Source organism: Ursus maritimus, unplaced genomic scaffold (genome assembly GCF_017311325.1).
Source record: "Ursus maritimus isolate PB19 unplaced genomic scaffold, ASM1731132v1 scaffold_33, whole genome shotgun sequence".
In the NCBI taxonomy this organism is placed as follows: domain Eukaryota; kingdom Metazoa; phylum Chordata; class Mammalia; order Carnivora; family Ursidae; genus Ursus; species Ursus maritimus.
Genome location: NW_024425897.1, coordinates 22,423,005 through 22,441,976, shown reverse-complemented (window position 1 = coordinate 22,441,976; position 18,972 = coordinate 22,423,005). Strand labels below are relative to the sequence as shown.

At 51.7% G+C, this 18,972-nt stretch overlaps 1 protein-coding gene across 7 annotated transcripts in view; it reads left to right on the top strand.

Moving 5' to 3' along the window:
• Positions 1–17,244, top strand: part of CAMKK2 (calcium/calmodulin dependent protein kinase kinase 2) — a 45,850-nt gene extending 28,606 nt beyond the window's left edge. The window contains exons 8-17 of one of the 7 annotated variants that reach the window (XM_040619951.1): positions 287–308; positions 458–546; positions 1,665–1,864; positions 2,498–2,551; positions 4,801–4,874; positions 4,970–5,057; positions 6,219–6,347; positions 10,730–10,830; positions 11,342–11,384; positions 14,145–17,244. In XM_040619951.1, coding sequence (XP_040475885.1) covers positions 287–308; positions 458–546; positions 1,665–1,864; positions 2,498–2,551; positions 4,801–4,874; positions 4,970–5,057; positions 6,219–6,347; positions 10,730–10,830; positions 11,342–11,384; positions 14,145–14,309 — 965 coding nt within the window. In that variant the 3' untranslated portion in view covers positions 14,310–17,244. Of the gene's footprint in view, positions 1–286; positions 309–457; positions 547–1,664; positions 1,865–2,497; positions 2,552–4,800; positions 4,875–4,969; positions 5,058–6,218; positions 6,348–10,729; positions 10,831–11,341; positions 11,385–12,955; positions 13,293–14,144 lie in introns of those variants that run through there. The other 6 variants (XM_040619955.1, XM_040619953.1, XM_040619954.1 and 3 more) reach the window with 6 other exon arrangements.
• The last annotated feature ends 1,728 nt before the right edge of the window (positions 17,245–18,972 follow it).

The window sequence follows — 18,972 nt, the reverse complement described above, 5'->3', positions numbered from 1 at the left end:
CTGTCTCCTGTCCCCTTGCTTTGTTTTCCCTGGCCAGGGGGTCCTTGGCTGTTTTGAGGTCTAGAAGTACAGCCAGACCGGGGTCTCAGGGAGATCAGAAATCTCTGACCCCTAGCCTCCTGAGCAGGACCTTGACCAGCTTTGGCTCAGTGGATTGTTCCCAGCCCTGATACTGGTTTCTGTGCTTTTTGGTGTTTCTATGGGTGATTGGGAAGTTGGAGAAGGAGGAGGAAGATGGATTCCCAGTTTCCCGATGTAACAGTTCACCCCCTTCTCTTCCCTACAGTGTTTGAACTGGTCAACCAAGGGTGAGTGTCCCGTTTTCCTGGCAGGGATGATGCCTGAAGCTTCTCAAGCTGCAGAGCTTCTCGAGCGAGGTGGTGCTTGGTTCTGCTGGTGTGAGAGGGTGAAGGCCAGTGTGTCTGGTTTGCTTTTCATGCGTGTGTCGACCTTCCAGGCCTGTGATGGAAGTGCCCACCCTCAAACCACTCTCTGAAGACCAGGCCCGTTTCTACTTCCAGGACCTGATCAAAGGCATAGAGTACCGTAAGTGGGCGCCTGTGGGAGGATTCTTACCCAGGGGTGGTTAGCATCCTAGCTAGCGGATGGCAAGTGGGAAAGTGGAATTTCCCACTGGAGTGCAAGCAGGTGGGTGGGAAACAGAATTGTCTGAGATGCAGTCTTGGACAGCTGCAGAAAGCCACGCTCCTGATGAGCAGAAACCCTTCTTTCTGCCACAAAAATTAAGAGCCATATTGATAATGACTGTTTCCCCTAGCACTTTCTGTGTGTACCAGGCTCTGTTAGGGGCTGTATTTGCATTGTCTCTTATTCCCAGAAACCCTGAAATGGGGATCCTGTTAACCTCCTGGAACCTTAGTTTTCTCATCTGTAAAATGGGAATAAAGTGTCTCTCACCAGGGTGGAAATCAGCCAGTACCTATCATTTTAGTTCTGACTGACAGGTGTCCTTTCTGCTTCTTGTTGTTAAACATTTGTTTCTTCCCCTTGCCCATCACATAGGATTGTAGGGAGATTTAAATGGGGAAAATGGAAAGCACTTACCACAGTGCTAGGCCCGGAGCTGCTGCCCCTATCCCTGGTATCATCATTGTTGTCACCACACCAGCAAAGAAATGCAGTTGAGTCTTCCAGACTGAGGGAGACACACCATGTCCTCTCCCATGGGTTGACATCGGGCAGGAACAAGTTAAGCAAGTCCCCAGCCCTACTTTGTGGTCCACACTTCTGTTCGACCTGCTCCAGTCATTGTTGGTGTGGTGAACAGGTTGAGTATTGGCATTAGTAAATGAAAGTAAGTTTGACTGTCACAAGTTGTGAGACTTCTAGCTGGAAGCCAGCCAGGCTCAACAGAAACTCTCCAGGGACCGTGGTCACCCACGACTTAGACTAGAGCAGGTGGTTACTATTATTGTCAGTCCATGTTTCACTCTTCATTTTTGAAGATGGAGTAACTTCCTTAAGCATACTCTTTCCCCCTTATCTTTCAAAGCTGGGGGTGTCCAGTAGGTTTGGGAGGGTAAGTTTGGGAAGGGCCTGGGGGCCGTGTGAGAGCACTAGGGTCCATGTCTGTGTTTCTGGGCTCTGGGGGCTAGGCAGAGCTCCTCACATGGTTTTTCTGCCCCCTCTCACCACACCCCCAGTACACTACCAGAAGATCATCCACCGGGACATCAAACCTTCCAACCTGCTGGTGGGAGAAGATGGGCACATCAAGATTGCCGACTTCGGTGTGAGCAACGAGTTCAAGGGCAGCGACGCGCTCCTCTCTAACACTGTGGGCACACCTGCCTTCATGGCGCCAGAGTCGCTCTCGGAGACCCGGAAGATCTTCTCTGGGAAGGTAGGTGTGGACCTGTCCGAGATGCTGAGTTCTGCCTGTGTTAGGGTCCTTTCTGTTGAAGTGGCAACAATCCAACCCAAACTGGCTTCACCAATGAATCCATTGGATCATGATGAAGAGCGGCTTCCGGCCTGGGTAGATACCAGGATTCAAACAGGAATCCAGTTCTCCATCTTTCAGCTGTTTTCTTGAATCAGTTTCCTGTCCAGGTGGTTGGGTACCCCCAGCAATTCCAGGCTCCTTCCTATCGGCTTACCAACCTCAGTAGAAAGAGTTCCTCTTTCTGAAGAGCCCTTGCAAAAATCTCGGGGTTGGCTCTGATTGGCCCAGCTTGGGTCATGTGCCCATCCTTGAACCAATCATTGTGGCTGGGGGAAAGTGGTGCTCTCATTGGCCAGGCTTGGGTCATGTGCCTATTGTTAAACCAATCGCTATGGGTGGAAATGAAGCTCTTATTGGCCAGGCCTGGGTCATGTGCTCATGGAGAGGCCAGGAGCCAAATCAGTCCATGGATCTGGAGTCAGGAAGGGGTGGTTCCTCAGAGGAAAGCCAGAGGATTTGATTTTTGGACAGGCAGAAGCAATAGACACTGCTCGCTGCGTACCCTTACACGAAGCTCTCTTTTTCTCGTAGGCTTTGGATGTTTGGGCCATGGGTGTAACGCTGTACTGCTTTGTGTTCGGCCAGGTAACGGGGTGGGGTGTCCTGTCTGCTGGGTGTTGCTGGGCAGCTCTCTGGGATTAATAGTCACCCTTGCAGGGGACAGCACTTATTCATTGAGTTTGTCATTTTATTGCCACAGTTAGACCTGAATGGGAAAAAAAGATGCCTTTCCAATGTACATACCGTATAGAATAGTCCTAGCTGTGAAAAATGATCTGTTAACAGAGAAGGATTGGCAGAGGCTCTAGAGGTTGTGAATAGTTGATGGGTTTAGGGCAAGGACAACAAATGTGCTACCTCTCTCCCCACTCCTGCGCCCCAGACAGACATCACAAATCAATAGCCGCTGGCACCCTTTCTTCCTGAGCCCAGTGCTGCTCTGATGTTCTTCTCAGCAGAGTGTGTTCCCAGAAGCTGTTTGAGGGGACAGAATTGGAACGGAAGTGAAAATCCATCTGGCATTATTGATCTAGAGAGTGCTGTCTTCTTTCTTTGTCGTTCTGTTGTTGTTTTTTATTATCGATATTTAGGAACTTCAGTTTTTAACTCTGAAGTTCAGATTAATTATGTGAGCAATAAAAGCATGGATTTTTTCTTTTCGTGAGCTGGTGTTTTTATGGAGGAAAGCTTAAGACACTGGTCTCGTGGCTTATAATGTCCTCCCCACCAATATATGATGCAATTTTTGGTCATACAGCAAAGTCGAAATAACTACGGGAAAGACCCACGCAGCCACCACCTGTTTCTGCCATAAACATTTCACCGTATTTGCTTTATCACAGGTCTCTCCATCTTCAACCTTATTTTTTTTACACTTCTAGAGTAAGTAGCTAACATCTCTACACTTTCTTCCACATGCTTCAGAATATAGTCATTAGCTAGAGCTCACTATTTGTTTGTGGTTCTTCTTCTTCTTTTTTTTCTTTTGGGGTAAAATTGACGTGCAATGAAGTGTATAGATCTGAAGGGTACTGGTTAATGAGTTCTGTCAAGTGGATACACCTGTGCAATCCAAGCTCAAGTTATTGCTCTTTTTTTTTTTTTTAAGTTTTATTTAGTTATTTGAGAGAGAGAGCCTGAGTATGGGGGTAGGGCACAGAGGGAAAGTAGATTCCCCGCTGAGCAGGGAGCCCAATGTGGGGCTCGATCCCAGGACCCTGGGATCATGACCTGAGCCAAAGGCAGACGCGTAAGCAGCTGAGCCACCCAGGCGCCCCGCAAGTTGCTGCTCTTAATGAAAGAATTTTCCTTGGATAGGAGAGGACCAGGTCACATTCTGTGACTTTCTCCAATCTTTTGAGCACCCCACATAAAGGTTCCTTTTTCCAGCACAGTACCTGAGCTCCTCCCGGCTCAGTTCTACTGAGTGAGAGCACTGATTTGTCACCTGGGAGGTGGTGTGTGAATGGGCTTCCAAGTCAGCCCAATCTGGGCTAAATCCCAGCTTTATACTTCCCAGGACATGTCACCTCTCTGAGTTTCTGTTTTTCTCTTCTGTAAAATGAGAAGAATATTTATGATTTCTTAAGGCTCTGAGAGGATCACCAGAAATAGTTCAAGCATTCATTAATTCAACAGGTATTTATCAAACCCCTGCTTTGCACTGGGGATGTTCCTAGGCACTGGAGAAAGGGCAGGAAGCAAGACAGGCAACAATTCCTACCCTCTTAGAGCTGATGTTCCCTGGAGGAGCTAAACAGTAAAGGAATACAAACATAACATAATGTCAGGGATAGGCTCTCTGAAGGGAAATCACATGGGAGGGGTCTGCTTTAGACAGGAGCTCAGGAAGGCCTCCCTGAGAAGGTGAGCCTTGATCAGATACCTGAATGATGGGAGAAAATGAGCCATGCAGATGTTGGTTGGAAGAACATTCCAGGCAGATGGAACAGCCTCAGTCCAGAGCCTGGCCCAGCTTCAGCCCTCACGAATTACTGCTGTTGCTCCTACATCTTAGGTATTGTTCTTGGTATTATTAGTGTTCACCCAGCAGGTGGGTGAAGAGGAGTCTTTGCTTTTGTATAGGTAGGTAAATTAAAGCACAGCTACAGAAGAAAGCCACAGTGTGGTTGGGAAGGGCTCTAGCCCTTCTAGAAGGACATCCTTGGTTCTTCTAGACTGGTGGGCTGGGAACTCCTGCCTCGCTAGATTGGGCTCCCAGGGATTTATTCCTCTGCTGTTATCCACGTGGTGTGACGCCAGCACAGGGCAGCCCTTGCAGGACTGGTGTGGCAGCCATTGACGGCCACTCTGTCCCCGGCCTCTCTTCACAGTGCCCATTCATGGACGAGCGGATCATGTGTTTACACAGTAAGATCAAGAGTCAGGCCCTGGAATTTCCAGATCAGTGAGTATTGCCTATCTGTCCCAAATCACCTTCCTGTCCAAGTGCTTGGTGGTCCTGTGTGTGTTTCCCACCCTTGATGTGTCTTCCACCCCCAGGCCTGACATAGCTGAGGACTTGAAGGACCTGATCACCCGTATGTTGGACAAGAACCCGGAATCAAGGATCGTTGTGCCGGAAATCAAGGTACCTGGGGGCCACAGCTCTGCCATGGGGTGTGCACCACGGGCCAGGCCTGTGTCCTCTGCTTGGAATTGTTTGGCTCAACCCTGCCTCGGCCAGGCCCCATGCCCCTCTGTCCACAGCGCTGTGCCCTTCTTGGCACCGTTACCCTCCCATGCCCTGGGGCTCTGGGCTGCTGGGGACTGGTGGTGATGGTGGTGGGGAGGAGGATTTGGACTTGTGTTAATTGTGATTGTGGAAGTGGGATCTGTCGCCACTGGGGCAGCTAGTGCTCTCTCCGAATGGCTTGGGCTGATGGCATCCATCCTTCCTGGACCAGAACAGACTGGGGTCTCCGTGTACTCCACACACTGGCTGCTGAAGTCCCGGATCCTTTCCTTGACCCTGCCCATCCCTTTGAGAAATCTTAATGGGGTGGGAGGAAATTAGTGAGCAGTTTGACTCCCTCTCCCCGGCCTGCTGAATTCCATCCTTTTGCAGAAAGCACTGTTAGGAGAGATCCCTGTGCACCCCCTACACCCTGACCAATGCCACATGCACATATCTGACTCTTTAAGAAATCTAGAGGTTTGCTTCAGGAACTTCTAAGCATCTAGCTAACTAGCATTTGAGAAGAGGGAGGCCAAATGGTTACAGATAAGGACTTGGACCCGAGGGGTGTTAGTGGGGTGAGGCAGATCCCTCCCTGGGTCCTCTCCTGACTGTGTCCTTCTAACTGGTCTCACTGTGACTCCCCAAGCCTCTCTTTCCCCTTCTGTGAAATGGGGAGGGTCTGCTTGCTCTGAGCAGAGCCTTCTGGGGGCATCAGGGAAAGTTGCTCAGGGGTGATGGGTGCTCCTTGGGCAACCATACAAGGCAGATGCCAAATTCTGGTCACTTCTGCCAAGACCTGGGCCAGATGGAGAATGCGGTCTGGTGCACATCCCTGCCTGGTGGCTCCTTCCCATTCTCTGTCTCTCTGTCTTCTCCACGTTTCGTTGCATCTCCCTCACCCCCCACCCTTCTGCCTGGCTTGCCAGCTCTCTTGCATGCCTGACCTCAGGCCACCACCTCTGCCCTCCTGCATTCCCTCTCTGGCTCCGCTCGCTGGTAGGGCCTTGGTGTTGCTCTCCGGCCTCTGGGAGCCAGTTGCCTGCCCCTCACCCCTCCTATCATTCGTTGAAGCTGCACCCCTGGGTCACGAGGCACGGGGCGGAGCCGTTGCCATCGGAGGACGAGAACTGCACGCTGGTCGAGGTGACCGAAGAGGAGGTCGAGAATTCGGTCAAACACATTCCCAGCCTGGCAACCGTGGTAAGGCGGGATGAACCAGTGACCGAGAACAGGGACAGCCTGAGGCGGGCCGGCGAGGACAGGCTGGGGCACAGGCGGGCAGCTAAGAAGCAGACATTGGGCCCGAGAGTCAGGGAATGGTTGGGTCTGTCCCTGACTCACAGCCACCAGGCTCTGAGCTTTGGCCACACATCAGGAACGTGTGCAGGAGGCCCCTGCACCTTGAGGCTTTAGTTCCGTCTACGGTCAGATTCTGTGTGACTATAGGGAGGGGTAGCTCCTCTCCAAAGATCCTACTGCTCTTTCTGGAATTCCTGCTTTCAGAGCATGGCAGGGGGAGGAGAAGGACCAGGGCAGGTGCCCGGGGTGAGAGCTGGAGCTGAGGTCTCTAAGACGGATTTCCCACCTGTCTGGATCTTTGGTCTCCAGAGTAGATGGCTTAGCTTGTCTCACATCTGCCCTGTGGGCAGCTCTGAGGGCTAGGGGCGGGGGCTCTCAGTTCATGTGCTTTTATGGCCTTACGTTTGGGTCCTGACCCAGGAAAAAGGATCCAGAATGTGGAGTCCTCAGACTTAACCTTGGAGACTCTGGGAATCACTTACTTGGCAGTCCTCTGCCCAGGAGGACATCTGGCTCCAGGAGGGAGACTAGGATTTTCAAGGGCCTGGGGTCCAAGCAGCAGTCCCAGGGGCAGAATCCAGCTGGCCACCCCACTAAGGCTGCCATGAAAGCCCTGGGGTGTGTTTGGCTAGTTCTGGCTCCAGCAGGCAGGCAGGGCCCTGGGCTCAGGAAGGAAGTGGTGAGACTTTGCACAAAGACACAGTGTCTGGCCTCAAGTGACTGCCCCTTCAGGAGCCCAAATACTGGCTCCTCTCCCAGCTTTGCACTTCTCCTTCCTGCTTCCCCACACACTTTCTCTCTCTTCCAAAACCTGAGCCCCTGGGATGGGGCATCCATTCACATCTTCCTTCTCCTCCCCCACCTGGGGCCTATGCATGACCTTCACTGTTAAAACTCACCCACACTCACTCACTCTTTCTCATCCACACCCTGCACCCATGTCCCACACCCATGTGGGGGAGGCAGCTGGTGTCGGACCCAGGCGCCCACTACGGGTTATTCTCTGCCAGGCTCAGGATGTTCTTAGGAGAAGGTCTCTGATCCTAGAGGTCTGGGAGCAGGGGTTACAGTGATGAGTAAAACCAACATGGTGTGCCTGCCGTCTTGGAGAGGCGGATGCTGGGCAAACAACGAACAAAACAGAGGGCCTGCAAGGTGTACTCCTAAGGGGGGCCGTGGATCCCTAAGAGGGGCATGTGGCCAAGGTGATAGGTTGGAGAAGGCCTCCTGGAAGAAGCAGATATATACTGAGTGGATGGATGGCAGAGTGTTTATTGGGCCGAGGCGGTATTGGGCAGAGGGGAGAGCAAACATGATCCTCTGCTGGGAGGAAGCTCAGCCCACAAGAAGCTTCGAGAAAGCCAGGGCCACTGAAGCAGGGCAAGGAAGGTGGAGGGGGGGGAAGTGACATGAGTCTGGGCAGGAGGTGGGGCCAGACCACCCAGGACCTGAGGCCACAGCAGAGATTTAAATCTTGGCCCCAGGAGGTGTGGGGGAGCATCTGCAGGGTTTGAGTCAGAAGAGTAGCACCACAGAGTTGGCCTTGGAAAGATCCCACATGGAAAATGCAATGTGGGCACCAGGAGGGACGTGGGCGCTACTGCAGCCATCCGAGCGCGGGGGCTGGAGTGGGGAGGTCCAGGTCCCCTCCTGGCACCCAGTGTGTGCCAGGCACAAGGTTACAGAGATGAGAAGGGTTCCTGGCCTCATAAGAAAGATGGAGTGGAAAAAAATCACCGTCCTGTGCCATCACACAGTGACAGGCCAGCTCAGAGGAACAAGAGCGGAGGCTTCACAGAGGAGGAGCTTCTGCTGGGTGAGGGCCAGGGAGGGACAGGGCAGGTGGTCTTGCCGGGGGAGTGGCAGGGACAGGCGGTGGGTGGCGAGTCACGCCCGCAGAGGCACGGAGGAGGAAAGGGCTGGTGTGTACCAGGAACCACAGAACACCAGCCCTGGCCAGGGAGGGACGGTGAGTGCTTGCCGGGGGGTCTAAGTCAGTGTTTTTCTTTTTTAATGACATAGAATTCGTGTATCATAAAACTACCCATTTTAAAGTGAACAACACAGTGGCATTTATTACATTTATGATATTGTGCAACCATCACCTCTGTGATTCTGAAACATGTCCATCCTCCCCCCGCAAGAAGCCCTGTACCCGGTAACAGTCACCCTGTTCCTCCCGCCCTAGACCCTGGCGACCCCTGGTTGGTTTTCTGTGTCTCTGGATTTGCCTCTCCTGGGCATTTCCCATCAGTGCGCTCCTGCAGGATGTGCTCTCCTGTATCGGACCTCTTTTCCTCGGCGTCGTGTTTTTGACGTTCCCCCATGTTGTAGCATGCCATTCCTTTTCATGGCTGAAAATACGCTGTTGTATGGCTAGGCCACATTTTGTTTAGCAATTTTTCAGATGATCGGACCCTGAGATCATGACCTGAGCCGAAGGTAGACGTTTAACCGACTGAGCCACCCAGGCACCGCCATCTGTGCTTTTTTTTTTAAATACTTGGATTTCTTCTTAGTAGCACACACACAAAACAGCTTAAGAGGCACCTGACTCAGCTTGAGGGCGTGGGGGCCAGCGCCTTTCAAGCTGGGGTCTTTTCCTTGAAAATTCCTTCAGAGGGTACAGCAGCCAAAATATAACCAAAAGTAACTCATTCAGTCCTTTGCTCCAGAATCGTCTTTGGCCCTCTGGCCAGCAGCAGGATAAGTTCCAAAGCCCTATGCGTGAAAGATACAAGTCGGGGAGTGAGGGAATCAGATCTGGGCTTTGGAGAGGATAGGTCAGATCAGTAGGGGTGAGGCGGAAGACTGGGAGGCAGAGGAAGGAAGCTGAGGGGCCACAGGATGGGGTGAGGGACTAGTACCCTTTCCCAAGGGATCCACTCCTCAGGCAGGTGTCTGATAACCATGCTGGGGACCCTATCCCCAGTGTTAGAGTGGGGGAGGGGGCACACGAACAAGTTCCCACTACTGGAGGTGGACCAGCTGGCCCCCAGCGCCTCTCAGACTTGGACGGACCTTTGGGACCTCTCAGCCCCCTCTCCCTCACACCACAGCAGCCGGTGGGCTGGCCACCCCCCGTGTCCTGGGATGTTTCCTCAGCTCCTTACACCTGGTCTGGTGTTTCCCATCCTCCACTAAAATGCGGCACCCTCGTGTGGTGTGACCACGGTAGCAGACAGTCTGGCACTTCCTCAGAACGTTAAACGTGATCGCCATGTGATCCAAGAATTCCACTCCCGGGTATAGACCCAAGAGAAATGAAAACATTTTGTGTGGAAAACATGTACACACACAAAACATGTGCTACACCTGTTCGTAGCAGCATTATTCACGATAGCCAAAAAGTGGAAACAGCCCACGTGTTCACGAGTGCAGGAACGGGTAAACAAAATGTGGCATATCCGTACAAAGGGCTATTATTTGGCCATGGAGAGGAAGGAAGCGCTGACCCCCCTGCAGCCATAGGAGCCTTGAGAACATGGCGCTCAGTGCAGGAAGCCAGACACAAAAAGCCTCATACCGTGTGATTCCGTTTATATGAAATGTCCACAATAGCTGAATCCACGGAAACAGAACACAAATCGGTGGTTGCCAGGGCCTGGGGGGAGGGGAAATGGGGTGTGAGTACTGGGTTTCTTTTTGGGGTGATGGAAATGTTCTGAAGTTAGATAGTGGTGATGTGAATGTACTAGAAACCATTGAACTGTACACTTGAAGATGGTGAATGTTCTTCTGTGGGACTTACATTTCAACTTAAAAAGAAGTGCAGCCCCTGAATTTGGCCCGGAGAAGAATGGTTGGTTTCTTCTTGGGGTGGTCAGATAGTTTTCACTGAAAATAAAGGCCCATATTTGAAGATGAGACAGGTTGATGGGCCAAGAGGGCAGGTGTAGCGATGGCTTGGGTGAGACAAGTGGTGCCAGGTGTACTGGAGGGACAGTGCTGGCCAGCTCTCCTGGAGCACGGGGTCCAAGGGTAGACCAAGACAGGAAAATGTCAGACCAAGGGGTTTGGACCTTATCTTATTGGCAGTCAGGGAGGCATGGCTGGTTTTGGATACGGACCAGTCAGATGTGGTAATGGCTTTGGCTTTTGTGTCCTCAGTGGGTGGGATGCTGCCCAGGATCTCTCAAAGGCCTGTCACCAGCCACAAGCCGTGGGAGCAGCAGGGGGCTGGAAGAGAAAGGAAGAGGGAGATGGCACTTGTAGACTGACGCAGGGGAGGATGTTGCCGGGAGTCTCCCCCAGGGGGCCCAGCTTCCTCTTCTGTCCTTCAGATCCTGGTGAAGACCATGATACGGAAACGCTCCTTCGGGAACCCGTTTGAGGGCAGCCGGCGGGAGGAGCGCTCATTGTCAGCGCCTGGAAACCTGCTCACGTGAGTGTCCACCTGCCTTCCTCCGGGGTGGGGAGCTAGAGGCTGAACACAGGGCAGCCCTGCCCAGCGCACTCTGCCTGGACCCATCCCCGGTGAAGCGTCTGGAGCCACTCGGACCAGGTCTCCCGGGCTCGGTAGGGCTTTGGTTTCGCCCCTCCCCGGGCTCAGCCCGCCTCCTTTTGTGGACAGCTAACCCGTGCTGGAGTTTTACCTTTCTCAGGGAGACTTGCGCTTTAACTGGGGGACCTCTTGACAGTCAAAGTATTTTTGTGTCCCAGAAGCATATGTGCTTGATGGTGGGATTATCAGCCCTGTGATGGATCAGCAAGGCCTGTCTCACCCATGTGACCCTATGTGTCACAGCAGAGGTGCCCTGCTCAAAATCCCCCTGGCAACAGCTTTGTGAAGCTGGTGCTGGGGGTCTGAGTGTCTCTGGGGTGGGGGACAGGCATCTCATAGATCCCAAGTGTCCCTTCTCACTTCCCTTTTCCCTCCCCTCTGGCCATTCCAGCAAAAAACCAACCAGGGAGTGTGAACCCCTGTCCGAGCCCAAGGTAATGCCTGCCTGCCTGCGCTGTAGCCTCTGCCGGAGCCTGGGGGCGGGGGCAGCTGCAGAGCACGGGGCATCCCCACCCGGGCGGAGGCTCCTCCCAGCTTGGGCTGCTGTGCCCAGGCTCCCCTCGGGCCTCTGGACCTAGGATAAAACAAGGGTCATCCAGGGGCTTGGACCCCACGGCGGGTTGTGCATGTGGGCTGGGGCTGCGGGTGCATGGCGCTCCACCCGGAATGCCTGTGAATTCACCCAGGTCTCATGACCCAGTCTGGTACCCACATATGCTCAGGGCACGTCAGTGTGTCACAGTGTCCTGTGGCTGCCCCTGTCCTGGGTCCATGTGGTCAGAGCATAGATCAGGCATGCAGTGTTCTGGGGCTCTCCAGCATCCAACCCTTTCTTCTCTGATAGGCGAAGACCTAGAAAACAAGTTCCCTTCCAGCGTGCTGTAAATTAGTGTAAGAGTCCTCTGTCCCCAGGGTGGATCTGAACTTTTTCCCTTTGGCCATCCCTCTTCTCAACACATAGCCTTGTCAGCATTACCAGCATCTCCCAGGACAGATGGGAATTTTTGTCCCTGTGGACTAAGATGATAAACCCTTCACACCCCTGCCGCCTCTCATCCCCCTATGCCTATGGCAAGATAGAAATTCTAGGATTCCTTCCATTGGGCTCAACTCACTACCTCATCCTCAACTGGGAGCTCCAGGCAGTCATTCCTATGTATTTTTTAGTATTTTTTTTTAATATTTAACATTTTATAATTGGAAAGCCATTTCTATGTTTTAAGAGCAGCTTTATTGAAGTATAATTCACATATTATACGTTTCACCCATTTGGAGGGTATGATTCAATGGTTTTTAATATCTTCACAGACTTGGACAATTAAGACCACAATCAATTTTAGAACATTTTTGTTAGCCCCAGAAGAAACCCCATACCCTCAGCTATCACCACCAACTCCCCATTCCCAGCTGCCACTAATCTGCTGTCAGTCTCTGTAGAGTTGCCTACTCTAGACCCATCATACCAATGGAACCGTACAACGTGTGAGCTTTTGTGACTGGCTTCTCTCACTCAGCATCACGTTCCAGGGTTCATCCACGGTGTTGCAGATGTCAACGCTTCTTTCCTTTTTCTGGCCAGATTATATTTCATTGTATGGGTAGACCACATTTTATTCCTCCATTCCTTAGGGGACGGACATTGTTTCCACTTTGGCTGTCATGAATGCCTGCTGCCACGAACAGGCGGACATTTCTGTGTGTTGGGAGTTGATTTGTGAGATGAAGTGGCGCCCGTAGCATGGGAGTCGGGGGCCCGTACAGTCCTGTAGCGGACAGTTCAGGATCAGGGAAAGCGGCAGTGAGCAACCGGGCCAGTTGTCGGCAGCCGGAGAAGGCCGCCTCCTCCCTGCCAGGTAGTTCCCAAGTTCTCTGCTGCCTGCTCTTTGAGCCTCCCAGGGTGACAGGGAGTGGAAGCCTAATGCGCTGGCGTTTTTCTTCTCAATCTCAGGTGTTAGGGTTTGCCTCCTGTCTGTGTGCAAGTCTATCGTCTGTTTCTTATTTTCAGTGAGCTCCAAAATCGCAAGATACCAAGAGATTGGCCCAAAAGGCTTTACTACCCCTTTATTCCCTCACCGCAGTCCCAGCAAGACCTGGAGATCAGCCGCTCTTGCTCTCAGGCTGCTGGTGGGATGCTTGATTGTCCCAATGACCCAGCACTCTGGAGTTCCGAAGACTTATTCAGGTGTTGGAGGCCTCGGGCCTGTCTGCAACAACACCCAGCTGGTACAAGCGGGCACTTCTAGGGCAGAAATTGACCAGATTTGACATCGAGTTACAGCTCTCCTCCCTGGGACATTTGACCCCCTCTTTTTTGGCAGAAACATTAAAGCCAGTGAGCCTGCTCTTGGAACAGAGAGGGATTTCTTCCTAGGAGTGTACAGACATCAGACTTTCTCTTCCCTTGTGCCGGGACAGAGTTTCCCTTCTGGACAGGGACACACAGCAGACATTAGTTTGGTGTGGCAAGCCCAGTGGCTTCCCTTAGAAGGGGCCATCGTTGCTGTATGGCGGCAAGGCATTTTGGCTTCTTCTCAGGGATTTTCCTTCCCAGCTCCCCAGTTCAGCCTGTGTCTGTCCCCCCAGGCAGGTCTAGCTGGGGGCACTTCAGGATATGACCTTTCAGGGACACGAGGACACCTTCCCTCCCACTTCATTGGTCTCTTCTGCTCTGATCACTCACATCGCCAAGAGGTGGGCCCTTCTCTCCATCCAAGGTGTCCCGTGGGCCCGTGTGCTGGGGACATTCCTCTTGACCACCATTTCCAAAAGGCTGGCTCTGTGCCTGACCAGACCGAGGTGGTCCTGCTTGCTGTCCCCAGGAAGCTCACCTTCAGGTGACTGAAGAATCTTCAACCTTAGCCTGAAGAAGGAAGCTTGGGGTTGGGGGCGGGGAGACATATCAGGAACCTAAAAACCTTCGGGAACAGGCCCCAGCGCTGGCTGCACACCAGTCACATGGGATGATTTTAGGTGTTCCACAGATAGGTTCGCATCTATTTTTGTAGTTCCTTTCTATTTTTGGCAAATGATGCTGCTTTTCCATTTACAGAGGGGGATACAAAGTCTCCTTTGAAACTCTTATATAGGCAAGAAAAGCGAAGTGAGTGACGTTCCAGGTGGTGTGGGAACGCGGGAGGCGCCGGTTCACGCGGTGGCAGCCTTGCCTTAACGCGGGTTTTCTGTTCGGTGAGCAGGAAGCAAGGCAGCGAAGACAGCCTCCGGGGCCCCGACCCGCCCCCCGTGGGGGAGGAGGAAGTGCTCTTGTGAAAGGCGGTCCCCGCGCCGAGAGTTGGGGGGCCCCGGCCCCCGGCCCCCGCGCTCGCATGCATCCTCTGCGGCCCGACGAGGCGATGGAGTAGCTGCCCGGACGCGCGACCTCGCATGCAGGCTGCACCCTGCGTTTCCATAGCAGCATGTCCTACGGAAACCCAGCACGCGTGTAGAGCCTTGACCGTCATCTCTGGTGTGTTTTGTTTTGTTTTGTTTTGTTTTTTCTTCCTTTATTGTTTTAAAGGGGACAAAAAAAAAAAAGACTTGACTCCATGACATCGACCTTGGCCGCTGGCTGGCTGAACGGGCAGGTGTGAGGAGTTGCAGACCCAAAGCCACATGCATTTTGGGACAATTGCTTTTTAAAACGTTTTTATGCCAAAAATCCTTCATTGTGAACTCAGAACCATGTCAGATATACCAAGTGAATGTGTGTGGGGTTTGAAAATGATGAAAAACTGGCAGAAAACTCTGGCGGTGTGGGTGAGACCACAGAGTTAGTTGCTGTGTTTGGAAGGGAGAAGAAGAGGGGGTGTGACTCTTCCTGCAAATCCCGAAAGCCCCAGACTCCAAGCTGTGGCACCTTCCAGGACTGTGGACTCATGGGGTCGGGACAGGGCTAGCCCTCAGTTAGCTGCAGGGAGCTTTGATGCACCTTATTTGTAAGAAGGACTTTAAATTTTTTTATGAGTAGAGTTGTAGTCAGGAAAAGGGAAAGGGCTTGAAGCTGAATTGCTTCGCAGAGGGGATTTTCCACCCCTCGGAGGGCGTTGTGTGATTGTTTGGGGCGGGGGGGAGGAGAGGTTTCACCTAAAGGACCGATAGCCACTCACAGTGGGTTTCTGAAATATTAACTGAGCTCTGGTCAATCTCTTGTTAAATGACAATAACTTCAGGGTGAAATCCTACACTTCCATGTACATTACATGGCTTATGAGTAAACAAAATAATTTCAATTCTCTAACGAGACTGAACTCTAGAGTAGTTCAGGGATCATTTAGAGCTTCCAGGATACGTTCCACGGCTTCAGGCATGTGAGCGGAGTTAGAGCCAATGAAGTCTGTGCCTGTATATTAGCAGCTTGGCCTGTGTGTGACCTGTGTATTCTAGAGACCGCCAAGGTTTTGTTTTCTCAAATACTGGCTGATTGTGGTAGTCAGTGAAACACTTAGTTTCTGGAGGGCCTGTGAGGAAATACTCTGATTCAACAGAAACACAAATGATCATCCTGACGGGTATAGCTCTGTTAGCACCTACACAAGAACTTTGGGGCACCCTTTTAGAGAAGATCATTGAAACCCAGAGCGGTCCTCAGGGTGCAAGAGGACCAGGGCTTGGCACAGGGAGTTCTGTTTTATAAGCCAAAAGTCCAGACAGAAAAGGTTTATCTTTTTGGGTTCCAACTCCTACTGAGAATTCTCACTGCAGTCCCCACGTGACTTCTTCCAGAGCCACACATGGCTGAGTGTGAAGTTCAAGGGGGAGGAAAACAGGAAGGCCTTTGCCCTGGGAGATTCCCAGTGCTTTGTGGACTCTGGCTTGGGGGAAATGGTTTTGGTAACTGGGCTCAGAGGACATGCTTTCCTGTAGTTTCTGTCTGATCATTGCTGGTAGGAGAACTTTTTGCAGAGACACAGGGGAGCAAGGCCTCGTGCCCCTGCTGCCCAGCGCATTTCATAGAACCTGGGTGTTCTTGGCTTCCACAGACCTTCGTAAGCTCTTGACTGTCATTTAGCCAGACTTTTCTTGCTATCTTATAAACAGTACAGAATTAGGGAATGCTGGTTTCCAAGAGCAAAGGATGACCGTCAGATGAAGGGTTGTCTGGCCTGCTTGCTTTCTTTTTGTAACCTGGTACTTCCCCTTGCGTTCCTGCGCTTGTCTGTATTTATGGACCACCCCTTCTGGGAGCAGATGGGGTCTGGTTAGTTTGCAATAAGCACCTTGCAGTAGTTCAAGTTAACCTGTCCTTAGTCCCAGCCTGTCTGTGTGGACTCTAGCCTGGCCGAGTGGCTCGCCCGGGGCGGGCGGGCAGCACGAGGAGCTTCTACAGAACCCGTTTACACAGCCACATCGGGCAAGACCATTTCTTCCACCACAGAACTCCCCACGGAAGATTTCATACGTGGAACGCTGGCTATTCATGCGGGTGCGGTCATAACTTTTTTTTTTCCCCAAAGAAACACCAAAGAAAGCTGTGTGAAGGAACCGCTTCCCGCAGAAAGTACAAGCAGAGGGCTGTACCGTAAAGCCGTAGGGTTCCCATTCTCTTGGAGCACAAACATTGGTTTTTCAGAAGCTGGCTCTGTCAGGAAAGGGGAGAAGCCATCATGGGCAGCTTTTCCAGGTGCGCAAAAAGAATGCCCTATCAGTTTCTTCCATTGCTGGCTCATCTGTGGGACCAATTTGGTGTAAGCAACCTGGGGCCTGCACAAGTTCTTGCCCCATCTTCCTCTGCCCTGCTCCACTTCCCCCATCTCTTCCACAGGCTGACTGGGGGCTCCCAGAAAGCCTTAGCTAGCCCCTTGTTGGCTCTGGGGGCTGGAGAGGCCATCTCCCCAGGAGTCTGGCCTTTCCCGAGAGTTAGGGCTCCCATCCTTAAAGCCTTTCCGGAACGAGGAGGCGAATACCCGAGTATTTAGATGCCTGGGCTCAACCTTTTGCTCTCACTCATCTTCCAAAGGGGAGCTTTGCATTGCTGGGGGGAAGAACCACGACCTCCACTTGCATCCAAGGTGCTAGAGAAGGTTTGAAGGTCGTCAGTTCCCATCCTCTTTGCAGCTTTATGGGCCGAGTTTCGCGGGACTGCTGACTTTTCTATTCTGTGTCTGATTTAATGCCCGATGCTTCTGTTTTATTCCTGATCCTTTCTACTATGCATTTTCCTTTTATCAGGTGTACAAAGTTAAATACTGTGTATTTATCACTTGAAAGTACATGAATTTAAGAAAAATAAGCCTTTGGTGTTTTTCCACAGATGTTTAAGCTTCTCTGTAAACTTGAAATAAACAGACAGCAAAATGGTGCAAAGCCTGGGCCTTTTGGAGATATTTCTGTCGGTCATTGTTTACAGATGTCTATAGGCCATCCGTCCTTATGTCTGTTTTTCTTCCTTAGGCTGACTGTGAGATCAGATGCCCAAGTCAGAGCTAATGTATTCAGCATTACATTATTCATGTCAGCGTAACCGTGTCCTAGTATCCCGCTACTAAAAGCGTGGTCCCTGGACCGAGAGCATCAGCATCTCCTGGGAGTGGGTTGGAAATGCAAATTCCCAGGCCCCATTTAAACAAGATTCCCAGGTGACTCATGCGCCCACAGAAGTCTGAAAAGCACTGCTTTAGCAGGCAGGTAATTGCTAGATTCTTCTGTTGAAGACCAATTAGGTGAGCAGCTCTGAGAGCAGTATTAATTACACGTGAAACACATCCTGTGAGCAGGCATGTTGTAGGACACATACCCCACAAGGTAGGTGTTTATCCCATTTTATGGATCATCCCCTGTAAACTGAGGCTCAGAAAAGTTAAGTCAGTTGTCCAAGGGCTCCAACTTTGTCAGCAAGCGCGGTGTTCTACAGAGCTTGGACAGTTGCCGGTTTTCATGGCATTTGGAGACTGTTTTACAACTGATGCTTCCTCCAGGCTAGAGCCTGGGGGGTTCCCTGTACTCCAGTGATCCCTGTGCTTCTGAATCTAGCCCATGGCTTTGCTTTACTGGCTTTGAACCTCGGTTTTCTGTTATGAAGGGACAGCAGATGAAGTATGAAAGCTCCACGTTCCATTGTCACAGAAATACAACATTGGAATACTGGTCTTTAAGAGTCAAGAGCAGGTGTTCCTATTCAAAGACCCCCTCTGAGGGGCGCCTGGGTGGCGTAGTCGTTGGGTGTCTGCCTTCAGCTCAGGGCGTGATCCCGGCGATCTGGGATCGAGCCCCACGTCAGGCTCTTCTGCTATGAGCCTGCTTCTTCCTCTCCCACTCCCCCTGCTTGTGTTCCCTCTCTCGCTGGCTGTTTCTGTCAAATAAATAAACAAAATCTTAAAAAAAAAAAAGACACCCCCCCCTGAGAATCTAATGAAAGCCGAAAGAAACGCACACAGGTGCATCGCTTTGCAGAGTTTTAGGAGTTCCAGAGGCTCCCGGAAGGCCCTCCATGGGTGCAAAGGTGAAGGACCCGTACTTAAGCAGCAGCGCCAGGGAGTGCCAGCAAGTGGGAATATAGCTGAATGCCTGGTGAGTAAAGTAAGCCGCCCTTCCCCTATCCTTCACCCCAGCTGGTCTCAGACTTCCATCTGAGAAAAAGGGAGGCAAAAAGTCTCCCCCACTCCAGTAACTATCAGGTCTTAGTCTGCAAGATGAAAAGCTGTCCCTAAAAAATTCCAGCTCCACTTGATTCACGTGTTCAAGCAGGCATTTTTTTTTTCTCCCAAGAGGCAGCACGAACCAGAGCTTTTTCAAAGGGGTTCAGTAAACGTTTCCCGCCCCTCAAAGCAAGAAAAGCCCAGGTTTTATCCAGCAGAAGCAGGCACTTCTAAAATAAATGTTCCCTTCAGTACTTGGAAATGAATTCGCGATGGGGGGGGGGGTGCAAGCAGCTTTCTTTAAGGAGATCCTGAAGACTTGTTGCAGAATTAAGTCAGTGTGAAGGCACAGCTAGAAATAACTTCATTAACATTTCAAACAAAGTCAGTGTAGATGGTGTGGCTTGTGGCTGGAGACTTCTGAAGAGCAAATGGGGAGGGGAGAAGGGTA